This window comes from Chroicocephalus ridibundus, chromosome 22, assembly GCF_963924245.1.
Source record: "Chroicocephalus ridibundus chromosome 22, bChrRid1.1, whole genome shotgun sequence".
Lineage (NCBI taxonomy): Eukaryota > Metazoa > Chordata > Aves > Charadriiformes > Laridae > Chroicocephalus > Chroicocephalus ridibundus.
In genome coordinates, this window is record NC_086305.1 from 5,888,821 (window position 1) to 5,905,729 (window position 16,909).

Genomic DNA, 16,909 nt, shown 5'->3' on the forward strand with positions numbered 1-16,909 from the left:
AAGGCGGTTTTTAAATTTAGGGAATGTTTTGCACTGGACACAGTAAACACGCGTAAAAACCCAGCTTGGATCATTCTTTTGTTTGAAAAATTTCAACTATAAAAATTGAAAAAAAGGGTCAGAAGCAAAACCAACAACGCAGGGTATTAGTGATCTCAAAAGCTCGTTAAGCTGCAGTTCCCACACTCGCAAAGGACAACATTGGCAAATAGCAAGTCTACTACGGTCAGAAGAGAAGAGAAACACAAAACTTCGTTGGCAATAAAACAGACACAGCAACTGGGCGTTTGTGGGATAGGTCTGTTTGAGCAGCTTACAGTACAGAAGACAAGGCGAAGTTGAACGTTTCAGCTTCTGAGCCTCGCAAATCACAACTAGAGGATTTACCTGTCCAAATTCAGACAGCTCCGGTACAAGGAACCTGCCCACAAGTTACTCACTGCAGCTCTTTGTACTTAAAGAAATGAATCACGCCCTCGAAACACCTTATTCTTTTTCAACTATAGAACATGCCCGGCCAGGGAACCATCAACTTTATAGACATCTAACCACCGTGGGATGAACCCCATAAAAAGAGGCTGTTTGTTCCAGTGCTGGGTGGGGTTTTTGTGTTTGTGTGATTTTAAATTCATGTCGCTTTGGCACGTATAGTGTAATAATACAACAGCAGTTTTCTACTTGCTTACACAACTCTTTGAAGAGCAACAAACCCCCGCTCCAGACATGTTCAGATAATGAATACAGCACAATTATAATGAAGAATGAAAAGGGCCATCATACCACTCAAGTTTCGACTGTTAATTCGAAAATTTAGAGGTGCAAAAGGTTTTGAGGACACAATTCTCCCACCTGGAAAAAGAAAAAAAAAAAAAAAAGAAAAAAAAAAGAAAAAAGAAAGTCAAAACCAGCAAAGTCAGCTACGAGTGTTTCTTCTAGAAATGACTACTTATTAAATATAACCCAGTACAGAGCCCTAAAGAGCAGCCCTAATAAAACTACTACTTGTGTATCATTATAAAGAAAAATATACATTACTTAAAGCTCATTCCAACAGCATCCAAGAAAGTCAATCTGTTCCTCCTTCAGGTAGCTATGGACCTCAAGTGACCTCAAGGATCACTTTGAAGTGACAGATCTTAAAACACTTCCAAAAAAAAGGAGTGCATTAATTCTCAGTGGCAATCTGTAGAAATTTCAATTAGGAACACTGCTATCTCATTCCTAGTTAGTGCCTTTTATACACAAGCCCCCAAAGCCCTTTTATTTAAAAAAGGGCCAGTCTCCGCGTCCCAGCTCCCTGTGGTCCCTCAGCCCGGGGCACGGAGCCCGAGCACCTTCTGGGAAGAGAACTCAGGTTTCTTCATTTTGTAAAGAGCTCTTGAACCTTCCCCATCTGGCCAATCCTCTCCAGCCACCGCTAAACAACAGTTTTTAAAAGCAAAACAAAAAAAATCAACCACTACAGTTAATGAAAACAGCTTATGTTTTGGGGTTTTACAGTTTGCATCAGAGCCCAAAAGTCACATTATTTACTTCAGCACGAGGCCATGCTATGGGAAGCCACAGCTGCTTTGTTCGTGCCACACATTTTTCTTTTCAGAAATCCTTATTTTTGTAATTTCTGCCATAACCAAATGAAGTTGTTACTTATCCAAGCGGTTAAGAGGAAAGACAAAAGACACCTCGGGCAACGTAAGGGCCACAGAGGGGTTATTGAACATCCCTAGTCACTAGTGTCCGCAATGCAGCGTCTCAAGAAGTAAACAAGACACCCAGTGACAGTGTCCCCATTTTAATACTTATTAGGTAACATCCAGTACTAAATGTGACAATTTTAAACAGGAGAATCCAGTAACTGAATTCGGTATGCAATTACAGAAACTGGATACACAAAGCCATGCCTGTGCAGTCAGGAAGCTCTGCAGTCTTGACCGTTGCATGTTTTGCTGGCTCCAGTAAGAGGTAAGAAAGGACCAAGAGTTCCCCCTGTCCCAGCAGAGCCCCGCAGACAGTCTGCAGATGCAGAGCTACCTCCCAGGATTCACAGAATGGTTGGGGTTGGAAGGGACCTTAAAGATCATCCAGTGCCACCCCCTGCCCTGGGCAGGGACACCTCCCACCAGCCCAGGTTGCTCCAAGCCCCGGCCAACCTGGCCTTGAACCCCTCCAGGGATGGGGCAGCCACAGCTTCTCTGGGCACCCTGGGCCAGGGGCTCACCCCCCTCACAGCAAACAATTTCTTCCCCAGATCTCATCTCAATCTCCCCTCTTTCAGTAATGGGGTAGGTCAGAGTAGATGGGAAATAAAAAGTCCAAGAAATAACCATCGCAGTGCAGACACTTGCCCGCAAGGCACAAAATGAAACCCATCTGGCTTCTGACGGCTGTAACTAAGCCCTTACCACCAGCAGCTGGAAAACCAATGGAAAAAAAAAAAAAAAAAAAGGGCAGGAAAGCAATGGAAAAAGGTTTTAAGTTTGATTTGTTACCTTCCTTCATGTTCGCAAATCGCTCCTTCAGTTGATGATCCACCTCAGGACCAAAGGCAAAATTATTCACAAAAATAACACTGCAAAATAATGGTTTTGTTAATAAACAGGGACGGGCAAACAGCAGCCAAGTAAAGACACACAACTACCCCCAGAACCACAAGTCACGGTCACTCAGAGCCTTTACAGCCACCTGGGAAACTGCAAAGCGCTGCTTGTCCCTGATGCACAGCTATTTCCATCTAACAAAACGCTTTCTCCTTGCACAGTGACACAAACCACCTCACCTTAAGCATTCGCAGACACTGCCCACGTCATTACACCTATGAAACGTGGAAGGCGTCCTGCTCCGACGGCTCCTCTCAGCACTCGGCTGAGTTTCGCACCGTAAGTTTCAACATAAAAACAAGGTGCAAAATGTTTTCACCCCTCTGCCATGGTGAGATCAAACACCAACACACTTAGAGTAGTTAATCCGCACAGGAAAAGCAATATTCCAACACAACAGACACACGTTTCATCCCATTCCTTCTTCACATGCATTTAAAATATTGCAGCAAAATATATTTTCTCCTCTAGCTCTGAATTCCCCCATACTGCAAGGCGGCAGTTGACATCTCCCAGCAGGTTTTCCCTGTCCTAACCCCAGCACTTCACCCTGACCCACAACGGAGGGTTTGCATCTTTCTGTGTTCAGAAATCCAATGAGGGGGGGTTTATTCCTGATTAAAAAAAAAATCCCAGTCACATGGACACAAAGAAACCTGCACATGGGTAGAATCACCCAAATGACAAAAATGTTTGGGAAAGAAACAGAACACGTCACAGATTAAAAAAGAAATATCCCTTTATTTTTAAGAGCCTGGGATTTAATGGTCCCTGGTGCCTGTTTCCTACCAGCTTCCAACAAGAGTCCTCAACATCCCTTGGAAGCCGCTGAGGCCCCGCTCGCGGGAACCGTGAGCGCCAGCCCCACGTATTGCTTCAACATGGAGAACTCATTTCTTCGCAAGAAAATTCCCTTCCCAGTGCCTCCACGCATTAAACATGTTCAACAAGGACACTGAGTTTAAGAGCAGCAGCCAAAGCTATTAAAAACCACGGATGAAAAAAAAAATGTTTATACACCAAGAAAAAAAAAAAAATAATAATTTATTCTTGCTATGCCTTGCTCTTGGAAATTTGGGAAACCCTGCCTGGCAAGTCAGGCGAGCAGGGGTTTCTTCCTCCTCCCTCCCAGCATGTGCCAAAAAGGGCCTTGCAGAAGAGCCAAGCATATTAACGGGACTAGAAAACATCCAGGAAAGGAAGGGAAAAAGACGTAGCTTGCCAGCTAGATTTATTTTTTTGTAAGTGTTCATTCTGGCCGAGTATTTTGTGTGCACATGACAGTAGCACAGGAGCCCCCGGTCCACCTCGATTCCAGCTCTCTTTCCAGCACGTATTGCTAAGCCACAAGTACAGTTATTAAGAGGAATAATGTATGGTTACTAACAGGAATACTGTACAGTTATTAAGAGGAATAATGTACAATTACTAACAAGAGTAATGTACAGTTATTAACAGCCTGCGCACATCCCAGCACTCAGCCGGGCAGAAGCGCCTCATTCCCCGGAGCCTGGCCATCGGTCCCCGCTCACGGGAAGGGTGACGCTTCCACTTACATGCTGAGAGCGGGTGGCCCCGATGGGAATTGAGCAGCCAACCTGCAGCCTCGTCAGAGAGAGCAGACGCTGAACGGTTGGCAGGCTCGGAACAAACACCAACAGCTAACAGTTGTGTGCAAAAACCTACTTCTCTTTGAATTTTTGTATCAGAGAGCAAGGTGGCTGTGGAGCGGTAGGCGTGCAATTAGCCGCATACCATAACAAAATAAACATCTACCGGCATTTCTGCATGTACTTCAGCTAAAAATAATAATTAAAAAAAAAATAATTAAATTTGTTCCAAGGGAAGTTGCAGAGACAGCAGAGGAGTGTGCACTCGGAAGAGCAAACAAAGCAAAACCCCCTGTGCCGCCAGGCTGGGACAAGGCTGTCCACAAATTAAAAGGCACCTCCAGAAGTTTAACCGAGGTGCATAATAACACAAAAATCATCAGCCCGGCAGACGCCTTCCTGATGGAGTACTCTTAAACCAGTGTCTTGGAAGCAATCCATACACTGCCACAAGGCTGAAGACTTTCAGAGAGCCCTCTTTGACAACAGGCTTCCATTCCCACACGTAACTGCGTGGCCCAGAAGGTCGTATAAAAATAAAGACTTCATTTTCCGTCCATAAAGGCTGAAAGGATGCAAAGCCTTGAAAAATACAGAAGAGTATTTTATTGCTTTTAACGAATTTACTCCCTTTTTGATACCATCAAAAAGGAGTCTGACGCTCTGTACAGACCTTCACAGAAATAAATCCTCAAGACACTCGGCTTAAATGAATTCCCAATTTAAGTTGGAACAGACTCACTTGGGTCTCTTTTTTTTTTTTTGAATGGAAAACAAGCTTAGCTGTATGCACCAATAGCCAAGATAACTAGTTTTTGCTAGAATCACTGACACGAACTACAAGGATATGCAAAACAGAGGTTTATATTTCTCTGTATAACCAGAATTTATCTTGGATACACCCTTGCATGTAACATCATGGGACGTGCATTTAAACCCATTCTTCTCGTCAGAAAACAGGATCTAAAGAGGCCAGTACAAAAGTTGGCAGATAGGCTTTCGGTATTTGCTATGGAAATTCTATATAAAAAGCTGGCCAGCCTCCCAATTTCCATTATATAAACTCCCAAATATTCAGTTCATAAAGCAGCATTCAATGGCTGTACTGTACCTTGTGTTTGCAATTCTCTCTCGCCATTCTTCCGAGAGGAAGTCACCTCTTTCCAGCTTAAAAAAAGACAAAGAACAAAAAAAAAAAAAAAAAAACACACACACACAAGAGTTAACATTGTTCCTTTCCGCTCCGTATCCCTTTTCCTTTGGAGAGAGCCAAACACTCTGTACCAACTCAGTGATACTGCTACGAATAAGGGCAAATGAATTTTTTAGGAAATATTGAGGAGACGAAGCCCCCAGAGCTCGGCCGCTGGCTCTGCCCATCCCAGAGGTGCCCCCCCCCCTCCTGCTCCCACCCTCTCCGCTCCCCTGCCACCGCAGGAACGGGGAAGGGTCTCTGGGGATCAGCCGTGCCCAAGGAGACTGTGCTCCACGGGACAATGCCATACAGCACCCGTCCCACAAACGGTCCCCCATGCCCCCTCCCATCCCCGCTGGCCCCCAGGTCCAGCCAGCTCCGATAGCGGCGGGGATTCGGCACAGCACGTGCGGGAAACACCGCCTTGAAACATCTTAGTACAACAGGCAGACAAGCATCTGATTTTTCTGCGGTGCTAAATATAAACCTTGAATGCTTCTAACACTTTCAAGTTGGAAAACAACTAACACAAAGGCCTTATTTGAAAATATTTATAGTTATGCCTTCAGTGAGTTATACACTGCCTTTCTGATGAACCCACATCAAGTGCCAGGTTAATACCCACAAGCTTTTCCTACAGATTAACACTTGCTCTTTTCGAGATGAGAGCGGAATCTATGGCCATGCTGTTTTGCTGTGCCACAAGCGAGGCAGAAGGAAGGTTGGGGGAGGAAGATAAGAGGAGAGAAAAAATAATATGCGACTGTAATTAATGATGATGACGCACTTTGAAGGGGCAAGTAAGATGATGGCTTATATTAGAACCTCAGGAACATCAAAGCAACGACGGTGACTGCTTAGCATCCTTTTTCTGCGTCTGCTCCTTTGTACAGAGAGAAGTGAGCGTTTCACCTGCCAGCACTTGTTCTCGTTCAGTGACAACTCCAACAGAGGTGCCTGCGCTGCAATGCGGACACGCTCCAGCTACTTCCACACCTCGCTCGCTGAGCCAGGATCCCCGTCCCAGCAAAGTACCGGAGCCCGGCGTCTCCCGCCATCGCTTTCTCTTCCCAGCGGAGCACCCAACGCCGCTCAGAGCCACAGAAGGGATGACAAATGGAGGTAAACCTGCCTGAGCCATTGCGGAGGAGAAAGCCACAGTGGCCAGCAGGAGCGGGTCTGCTTCTTGGGAGGAAAGGAGGAAAAACAAAAAAGAAGTTGTCCAAATGCCCTAAATGCCCTGCTGCTACACGCTGCGCAAGAGGTCTGAGAGAAGTGAACACCTACGGTTCTCAGGAAGGAGATCAAGAACTTTGCCAAGAGCCTTAAGTCGTAGAAGCTAAACACGCTGAAAATGGCAGGTTAGAGTAACTGAAGTTAGTCCGAGTTATCTGTTCCGTCAAACAGCCAGGTGGAAATAAAATTTGAAAAGAGAATTACTACCTGTGCTCTCCTGCCTGCTGGGAGGGGACGCGTGTTTCGATGTCCCCACCATAGGAAAAACAAAGCACACGTTGGAGACCAAGTTCAGAGAGATCCAACCTAACAATGTACTAGTAGGTATTTTCAAAATCTGAAGCAGAACCTCAATGAAACATCAGAACAGTTCTAAAGAGTACTGAGTTCTTCTCACCTCATAAACTGAAACATTTTTTCTGGGTCTCTAGATGCCCCATTTGTGAACGGAGACCATCTCAAGATTATTTTTAAGAGAGAATTTTGTCTCAAAGTCTTATCTGTTCTTGTAGGAAATAGTTTCATGCTTGAGTAACCAAGACGTAGTAGAAGAAAAGCCACAGGCAAGGCAATGATACTTATTTTACAAGTTTTGCAAGTCAGCTCCTATATCGCAGTCCTCCACACCACACAGTCAGTTTCTAACATCTACATGAGGTTTTCATATGCTAACAGGAGAAAGAAAAACATTTGAGAAATAAGGAAGCACGATTACAAAGCCATCGTCTAACAAGAGAACAAAGAACCAGCGTAACATGAGAGTATTTTGAAATACTAAGCTTCGTATAAAGGTCTTGAAATCTAAGCTAAGTGGCTGTTATACTTTATTGGCATCCAGTTACGCTATATGTTTGTCTTGGCTCTGTGGTTAGGAAGAGCCCAGTTATAACCAAAACCTCTGTGCTTTAACCTGGTATAATACATGGAGGCTGAAGACTTTTCCCCCATCTACTTTTGCAAGATATAGCCGTGTTACAATTCAAACAAACCACAGCCCTGTTTAAACCCATCTATTTTTATATTGTAATGCTGCCCTAGCTCATCCTTAGCCAATAGCTGAGGGAAAAATCTCACCAAGAAAAATAGCGGGGGATACAGAAATAATCAGATGGTCAACCGTGGCTGGGAGAAAATTGGTTATTTTTTCCCCTCTGGAAGCAAGATGGTGATTCCTGGACCAGCGGTCTGCTGAATTCAAAACAGAGTACAAAGCTACCTGATTGACTACTCACAACCAGTTTCTTCGCCTACTATATTTGGGAAGCAGCAATCAATAAATGGTAGCCAAGAAAGAGGAAAGCAGGGTCTTCCCCATCTACTGACACAGGGAATCCAACAAAATTCCCCCAAAATCCCAGTCAATTCTGTGGTTGACAGTAATTTTGAGAGTGAAACAAGAACTGGTAAGGAAATTCCAGCTAACTGGAGTCCAAGGGCTGCAGTAGCTAAACCAGTAGAAGAACATGGTCCATTATGGTCACGCAGGGAGGTGGTGGCACATGCAAAGCGGCAGTGACAGCTACGGGGACTCAATCTCTTCCCACCAGTGTCCCCACCCCCGTCGTGTTCCTCCTCTCTCTGCGAAACTTAATCTCCTTAGTGAATAATGAATGGAAGGGACCATCTGTAATGCAGATATTTTCATCTGATTAGACAATGCAGGAGACCTGCTTTATCTAAAAGGATAATTAGCTCAGTGAAATCCGCTTCAGAGAGCTGCCAGCCTGCATTGTTTCTAAATTTAGAAGTCAAAACAGGTTTTTATTCAGGGTGGGTTTTTTTTAAACAGATAAATTTGCTCGACAGAGACTGCAGAAATACGTTCAACGGCATCCGATCCCTGTAACTGGAAGCAAAGCAGCAGGTCACTGCCTGGGGGAAGCAGGAGAGGTGGACTCCAGCGAGTACATTCATCACGTAGCAGAGCAACAGTTTGTGAAGGTCAAGCCCCTCGGCGGCAGAGGAGGGCTCCGTCCTTATCCTCGCCCCCGCGCTGGGCTGGGATCTCTCCGGTAACGCTCCGTTTGACTGGCTACACAAAGCCATAAATTCACACACAGAATGTCTCATTCCAGCAGCCTCCCTGCAAACTCTTGGCTCACCAAAAACCCCCAGTCATTTCTGCCTGGAAAAGTACACATGGTTATTTTTAGGTTCCTGTTCTTTTCAAAAATAACTGGAGGCATGAATCCAAACCTCCGAAATGTGGCATCATTTCAAAGCCACAGGGGACGTTTGGAGGGCTTTTCAAATACCAAAACAACAAGTTTCCCGCTGAAATAGGGCATTCAAAAATATCTGGGACAAACAGCTATCTCGCCCTTTCCTCAGCTGCGGTGTACCAGTAAGCAGTGGAAGATTTTAAGTACAGGTGATGTCAGTTATCCCCACAAACCATCAGCTGCTATCGGGCAACAAGAGACAATGCTACTCCTACACAAACCATTCTGCTTCTGCTCAGAACGGAGATTTCCGGGAAAACAAGCCAGACAGGGCACCCCAAACAGAGGGAAGCCTGCGCGCTTACAGATGCCAGGCTTCCACTCATCTGTGCTCAGCAAAAATCACCTCTAATGCACGGGGCTGAGCCACGGGGCACCTGCAGCAGCAGAAGCTACTGGGGTTCCTCTGAGCAGACAGCATGCGCGTCAGATGTCCAGCCAGCATTTAGCAACGGCGACCCGTGTGTTCTTGCACTTCTTTTGAAGACTTGTGGATGATTTCCACCTACTGCTAGAACAAGCTTTTATGGAAGAGAGGAAGGTATTCTGTTATAAGAACCCCGAGTAAACAAAACCAAATCCCTGTCTTCAGCAGAAGTCCAGTGTGCGACTGCAGCTTCCACCAACTTCTCTTGCAGAGACCTGCTCTAACAGATGACTGGGCAATACCTTCCCCCAGCAGAAGGGGACGACAGGGACTGAGGACACACTGGAAACTTTCTTCAAGAGTACGCCGGGAAGAACGCTGAAGCACTTACTGCTCACAGCAATCTCAGCATCGTGCCCTACATACCTGGAGATGGCTCTGATTTTGAGGCCACATGAGGATATTTACAGTTAGAAACCATGAAACCCCATCTGTCTCTTAATTGCAATACCGCTTTTTAATTTGATGACTGCACATGTGCAGAAATTCCCCAAGACAGACTCTCTAATTATCTAGGCCTAACGACCTAAGAAAAGTCTCCTGTTTCCTTCAGACAACAGTTTTCTTGAAAAGAATGGGGGTAAGGCTAATCTTGGAAACTGAGTTCCATGGGAAGAGAAACAGGAAGATCAAAGGAGTTGAAATAAAGTGAGATGTGTTGGAAGTGGGACATTCTAGGCCAAAAAGCTGAAGCAGCTGATGATGGTCATATAACGCAGTCCCTCTGAATACAACAGAGAATGCAAAGAATACGATTATCCCTAAACCCATCAGGAATTAAGACATCAGGGAAGTTGAGGAGCAATTGAACCTAAACACTAGCACAGGAATGTAAATATTGCAAGTTGAACCATATCAATTGGATATAAAAACTAAGAAAGATTCTTATCAGAAGGTGTTATTCTCTTTTTGGGTTCTCCCCCCCAGTTAGAATCACGAGATTGAACAGCCTGTCATTTAAAATGAAACTCAGTTCATTTAACAGGATTATGAGATACGATTTCCTACGACAGCTGGAGATCAGGAGACTTACAGGCCGATGTATGATGAGCAACCTTTCTCCCGCTCCTCTCGTGCCCCACATGCACCTCCCCACTCTAACGCTGCAGCCATGACCTGTTGCTGGCAGGAGCCTCAGGTATCCAACATGCCTCAGGACACTTTGCCATCAGCTACTGGAGAGTTATCACCTGAAAGGGACTACGCAACCACGTTTTGTTTTACTGAAAAGATCTGCACATGTGTGTGACTGAGTATTTTGTATGGAACCATTTCTCAAAGGAGCCTCTTCTTCTATGATTGTGGGCAAAACAGATTGGAAATATACCTGGACAATCAGGGTTTATTTTAAATATTGTCACTGGACTGTGCCCATCAGAATTCATGTGTGCAAGCTCAGAACTTCCAGCAGTAACAAGAACATTCCGGTGGGGAAGGCAAGGAAGCGAATCCAATGGTTGCAGCGCTGGTAATGGCATCAACTGGTGCCTCACCAAAACAGTGACAAGACTTAAGACAAGCAGCAGATCACTTTTCAGTGAGAACGCAAAAATCCATTTGTACTGGAAACCTATAACTGTACTAGGCTCTTGGCTGTTAAAAAGAAAAAAAAAACAAAAAAGAAACCCACCACATCACAACCCTGCAGGCCCAGCTCCAGGATTTACTGCTGCCTCATGGACCACAGTTTTTGCTTTTACAGCAAGGCAGCCGTTACGTGCATGAAGTCAAACCCACTGTCTACATTATTCAGGCAAAGCTGCAGGTTAAGATCTGAGACTTCTTCCCACTGAACTTCTGCCAAGTGTCCCTCCTCCCACACTTTATTCTTCTCAAAATATTTATTTTTCATACGACTGCCTAAAACATTAGGGTGGAATTCACAAGTTAAGCTCTGCTGATAACAGACTATTTCAATTTGTGCTTATTTTGTCTCCAACATTCGCAATTTTGGGACCCCACTAAGCATTCTGCACAGACAAAGTTGTTTCCCAGAAAGATAATGATACCAAGCTTTTAATTCCGTGCCTTCCAGTGTCTTCTAGCTGCATTATGAGACAAGTTTGCTCTTCGTTTAATGATAGTCACCTATAGAAGATGCTGTCTAAGGAGTTACTAAAGAAAATACACTGTTTGGCAAGAAAGAGCAAATGTAAGCCGAGGATGTTCGCTGAAGCAATAAAAACGAAATAACATCTGCCCTGTGTGTCTGTGTAACAGACCAAAATCTAACTTCGAGCATCACCATGAAAGGTGATAAGAAACCAACTTCCCCTAAGACAAGAAGTGCTGCAAGCGTTCAACTCTTCCCAGAAAAGCAGACTGCATAATTAAGAGAGAGAAATTTTACTCTAAACACTTTTCAGAAAACAGAGTTATAAAAGCCAAAGAACCTAAGCAAGAAAGAAGTAGCTTTTTTTCCATATAGCACCAGACTCTGTCACTTGGAATGCACAATATGGAAATGCTCGCTGCCTACAGCAATCAATATGCTTTCAATATTTTAGTCCAAGTTCCTACCCTATTCTTTAAATTACACAGCTCATAAGCGGAGTATCTTCAGTAACAATTCCTTTCATGTAATGCCAGCTGGGTGACACAATGGAAAAATGCCATATGGCCATTTCATGAAAAGTAAAGCATTCACAGTCTTTCCACAGCAGGAAAGAGTTAGCAGCCTGATATCAATCCTGCTACAAACTAGTCCCACAGCAGGCCCAGCATCCCTCTGAAGAAAATCGTGCTGTAGAGTAAAGGCATTTCGGGAAGAAAGCGCACCGAGGCAGGTGGCACCGTCACCTTCGCCTGCCTGCCTCCCGAAGGGAAAGCTGTAGCATCCTTCGTTATAAGATAAGCCCTCTAAAGAGCACCAGGGATCCCAGCAGACACAGAAAACTGGGAAATAAAGGCTAGCCATCAAGGACGTGCCATTTGATCCCACACTGCTGGAACGCTGTAGTTTAAACCATTCCAGTAATGGAGCAATAATGGCTCTGTGCAAAAGGAAAATGAAGTAGTAGTTCCCCAAACACTCGCACTTCCACTGCGGCACACGTTGCCAGCTGCTACTTCTGAGCAGGAAAGAGTGACCCAACTTCTCTGGGCACGGAAGAACAACCCTCATCCATCCAGCCTCTTCCCTGACCATCGGGAAGTGGTAGGAGCAGCATAAATACATGTACTTTCAGAACTCCCAGTGGGTTCCTATTGTACTACAATTACATACGTGTCCTCACTGGGGAGTGATTAACTAGGGAGTAGATTTTCTTGATGACTTTTAAGAAGGGGGAGAAAAGGAAAAGGGGAAGGAATGACGCAAGATTGCGTATGACTCCACATATGCTTTAAACTATCATTACAGAGTGGAAAACACATCCACAATGATGAAATAGCATCCAGAGGAAGGGGAAAGCTATGTGTCCCTAGCCCCAGGTAGAGAGATGCCCTGTGACGCCCCCTTTACTCCTTCCCAGGAGTAAATTCCAGGAGTAATTCCCAACCTTCCCAAGTCAGAGCTAAACACCCACCATCCTTCCTGAGCCCACAACCCACCCCTTACCTCCAACCACAAACCATCTACCCTGTTAATTGGGGCTGGGGTTTTCTGCTCTCATCTCACAGAGCTGGCATTCACCCAGAACTTCAGCCCCGTGCTCCCCAGCGTGGAAACCCCGGCCATCCCATCTGCTCCACCACCCGTCCCAGGCGACCACACCTCCACCTGCCTGCACAAGCCAAGCTTCAGCTTTTGTTTCTAGCAGGAGGTTTCAGAAACCCAAGGAGGAGCTGCCATTTTCAACAGTCTACCCAGCAGAACCCCCGCACCATGGAGAGAGAGAGAGGGGGGAGAAAAATAAAGGAGATTTAATACAAACAAAAGACACATGGCAGCTCCAGTTAAAACGACAACGTTTTAGAAGAATAAATCTTCCAAGAGCTTCTGAAAAGACCTGAAAGTGCTCCCAATAACACCATATCACATGTCAAGCAACACAAAGAGAGGAGCCCGGGAGGATGCCTCAGAGAACACCATCCTCAGGATCAAGACAAAAGCCAGGAAGCAGATACGACAGCAGCCATGCTGCTGCTTGGCTGGCGCCAGGCTGAAGAGGACTTTGCAAATTCTGGACATCAGCATGGATCACAAAGTTTTTCAGCTGAATTTCACTCACTGTGTATTCTGCATGTTTTTTCCCATACCATTTCATCCACTTTCTGAACTCTCTGTCCATCGTCTAGAAGAGGGAGGAAAAACAAAACCACCCGTTAGGACATCTTGTGTTACCAGTCACATCGCAATAAAAGGAGATGCAGCTCTGACAGTGTTCACTAACCCCCAAGACTTTTTTTTTTTTTATTTGTTTGTTTTGGCGCTGGGGTTTTTTTACCATTAGCACTCAAAGGATACGCAGACAGACAACTTAGTTTAGTTTCCTTAAAAACAAAGCTTCTTCTCTCCCACCTTGGTATCAAAGTTACACGTTATAAACCAGGCAATCTGGGTTGACACTAAAAATTGTGCAACCTTAAGTAGCTGCTGCGTTGTGGTACGTAATCCCGCAGCCAGTGGGAGGCACCGAATGTAGCCCAGTCTAAGCCCAGAGAGCAAGGGAAGACGTGGGATAAAGACAGGTCTGGTCGGGTGACTGAGAAACAGAAAGCAGCATGCAGAGCATCGCGCTCGCCAGGAAGAACGCTTCAAACTACATCTGAAGAGACCAGGGCTGCAGAGAACGGAAGGCTGCTACTACCCAACCAGGGAGCTGGCACCAGATTTCCATCACCCAACTACAGGAGAAAGGAACCCCAAGCCCCATACATCAAGATCTGATGTACGTATGCATCTCCACATTTACAAAATCTTGTCCTCAATATCAATTGACAATAATATGCAGCATAAATCATCGGAGTGGCAGTGAGGGTCCAGCTACACCTGTACACCAACACATTTGAAAATGAAACTCAAAGGCCTTGGAAGACGGAAAAAAAAACCCCTCCTGGATCTTTAAGATTTGACTCCACATACGGGAGGGCCCAAATTTGGAGGCAGCAGGGAAAGGAGAGAAGGGAGAGCAGCAGAGCAGGAATTCTGGCTTTGCTGACAACATGGAGATGGTGGGGACCTCCATCAGCAGGTCAATAAAACAGTGTGTGCTGACAGATGCGTTTTTAAATTCTTTATGTTTCAAAAGCACTCCAAAGCTTAGTAGGATAGCTCACAAAAAAAATCTTCAGTATTTTCCTATGCTGTGTGAACTTACATTTTAATATTATATTTTTTTTAAGACAACTTGACTAAAATCCATAACGTTCTTCCTCTTTACTGAAGCTTTTCAAAGTCGTCTGCATTAATTATCATAGTAACCAGAGATGTGTTGCTACAGCCAATCTTAACTAGCAACTTAATCCAATCCTTTCCACCCATGTTTGTCAGAGGTGGGGAGGAAAACTGCTCCATTACACCCAGCACAAGGCAGATCAGCTGTACGCAGGCAGCTTCACACCCTCTGACACTGCAGCAGCGGTTTAGTTGTTAAACCTGACAGGACATTGTCTGTAACCAGAAGAATAATGCGGTATATTTTGTTCCGCCAGCAGTCTTAGGAAATACCAGTGTACTTCTGAAACTGAAGGTACCCCATGAGTTAACACTCCTCGTATTTCTGTGTAATTTTTTTTTTGATTGCTAACCATTTTTACTAAAGCCTTGTGTTTGCACGGTGACACGAAGGGGTATTAGTCAAAGTGACAATTTAACTTTCCCTCTTTAACACTGATCTTTTAGTTTACTAGTAAACACAGGCGGGAGTCCAGGCCTTGCAAGGGACTCCCTAATGAAACCACAAAACTCAGGCAGAGGGACTACAAAGCACGCTCCAGTTGGAAATTTCCACTGGGTCATGGCAGGGGAAACAAAATGGATTTGTAGACGCTTGTCTGATCCCCTTCGCCACTGTTTATGCATTTCTGCCCACACCACTGAAAAGGAGGATCAAGGATTTGTATTTTTTTTTCCCCCTCCCTTCATAAGATGTAATTTTCCAGCCTGGAGAGGCTGAGTCAGCTTGTTTTAACAATACGGAGGGATAAGTTTCTGTTCAGTCTACTGAAGAAAGTCAACTTCTTACGGTAAGGCCTGACTAACCTTTATTGTTTGCTTGTAGCTTGTTTGCCTTCCAGGTTTGTCTTGGAACCGATTACCTTTGTGTGTCTCCATTGGCACAGAATTAGAGGTGTAAAGAAAACTGTCTGCCTAAACATTATGGTTTTCTTATAGCAAGACTTCAGTTAGGTGCCTACTAAGCAGTTATTAACCAGATACCCAACGCAGGCCTCATCAATTAGCCTCCAACAGTTTAATAACTAAGCTGAACTTCAGATTTAGGACCGCAAAAAGGGGCATTGCTGACGTAAGCAGAAAATAGCCTTTAAGAACTATTTGTTTGGTGAATTCATTCCTAGATTTGCTTGACGCTATGGTCTCTGGAAGCCGCCTATTAGAGCCATTTCAGACACAGAATGATTGCGGGTGTTTAGGTGAAGCTTAGACTGCGCTTCCTCTTGAATAGGTCCCACGCCATCCCCGTGAAAAGGGCTTTACGTCTCCCGGTCCTGAAATCACTTCAGAAACATGGTAATGCTCCTTCTGTGCCCTCCGCAAGCACCGCTGGCAAATGATTAGATAGATACGCTTCTTTCCCCAAGCATGCCGTGCTCCAGGTCTTACTGACCCCAGAAGCAAAAGCAACCAGGACTGAACACAGCACTTAACAGTAATCCTGAACCACTCAGCCTGCAAATAAGGCGTATACACACAGCTCGCTTCAAAAACACCTCACCTCAGCATATTTGGCTGGAATATCAGCTTTCTCCACACCATAGTGATGTTTGCAGTTTGTGGCTGCAGCCACTTGAAGCACCACCTGACCCACACCTGCAGGAAAATAAATAAAAAAAAAAGAAAAACAAACAAACCTGAGAAGAAGTTTCAGTAGAAAACCACTGCAAGGGGAGAGAAGGGCTTTTGGAGCAAAGGCCACCAGGAAAAATACAGGTAAATCTGCAGGACTAGGCTTCAGGGTGCATTAATAAAGTCAGTCCCATTTTCCTACAAGATGTGAAATGTTAAGAGCCTGCTTTTCAGTAAAAAGGGTTTACATCCTAACGGGAAAGCAAGCAGTGCAATTCCACTTCTCTAACAGAAAAGAATTTCTAGCATTGTAGTCCTGAGGTTTACATTTTTCAATATATTGAGCACTTTTTATGATAATAGCAAAAGACTACAACTGTTACAGCAAGGTTTGTATTGTTAATGGCGATTTCTATTAAATATTACAGGCTCATTTTTTCAAATTCACACAGGTTTCAGAATAGCTGCGTTTTTATCCACAAATTTTATATGCATTTCATCAAATCTACGGGTTTTACGTTGCAATTCACTATTTAGTTAATCAGAGAGTCAGACAAACCCTACCACATCTCAAAAGAAATACTAGTTGGTCACGTACCTATGCCATTAATTTAAAGATTGGGTAAAATGTTTGTCATAATCTAGCAATATTTGCACTGGTTTTCACCATGAAACGCAGCACAAAGTCTGAGAACACGTAAAGCTTATTTAT

At 44.6% G+C, this 16,909-nt stretch overlaps 1 protein-coding gene across 9 annotated transcripts in view; it reads right to left on the reverse strand.

The window, feature by feature from the left end:
- The window catches only part of DOT1L (DOT1 like histone lysine methyltransferase), an 80,249-nt gene that overhangs the window by 33,842 nt on the left and 29,498 nt on the right, over nt 1–16,909 (reverse strand). For 8 of the 9 annotated variants that reach the window (XR_010073912.1, XM_063357795.1, XM_063357794.1 and 5 more), the window contains 5 exons: nt 16,127–16,221; nt 13,460–13,522; nt 5,319–5,374; nt 2,490–2,569; nt 781–849 (listed from right to left, as the gene is read on the reverse strand). Coding sequence is in view for 8 of the 9 variants with exons in the window: in XM_063357795.1 (XP_063213865.1) it covers nt 781–849; nt 2,490–2,569; nt 5,319–5,374; nt 13,460–13,522; nt 16,127–16,221 (363 nt within the window). In the remaining variant the exon portion in view is untranslated. Of the gene's footprint in view, nt 1–780; nt 850–2,489; nt 2,570–5,318; nt 5,375–13,459; nt 13,523–16,126; nt 16,222–16,909 lie in introns of those variants that run through there. The other variant, XM_063357800.1, reaches the window with a different exon arrangement.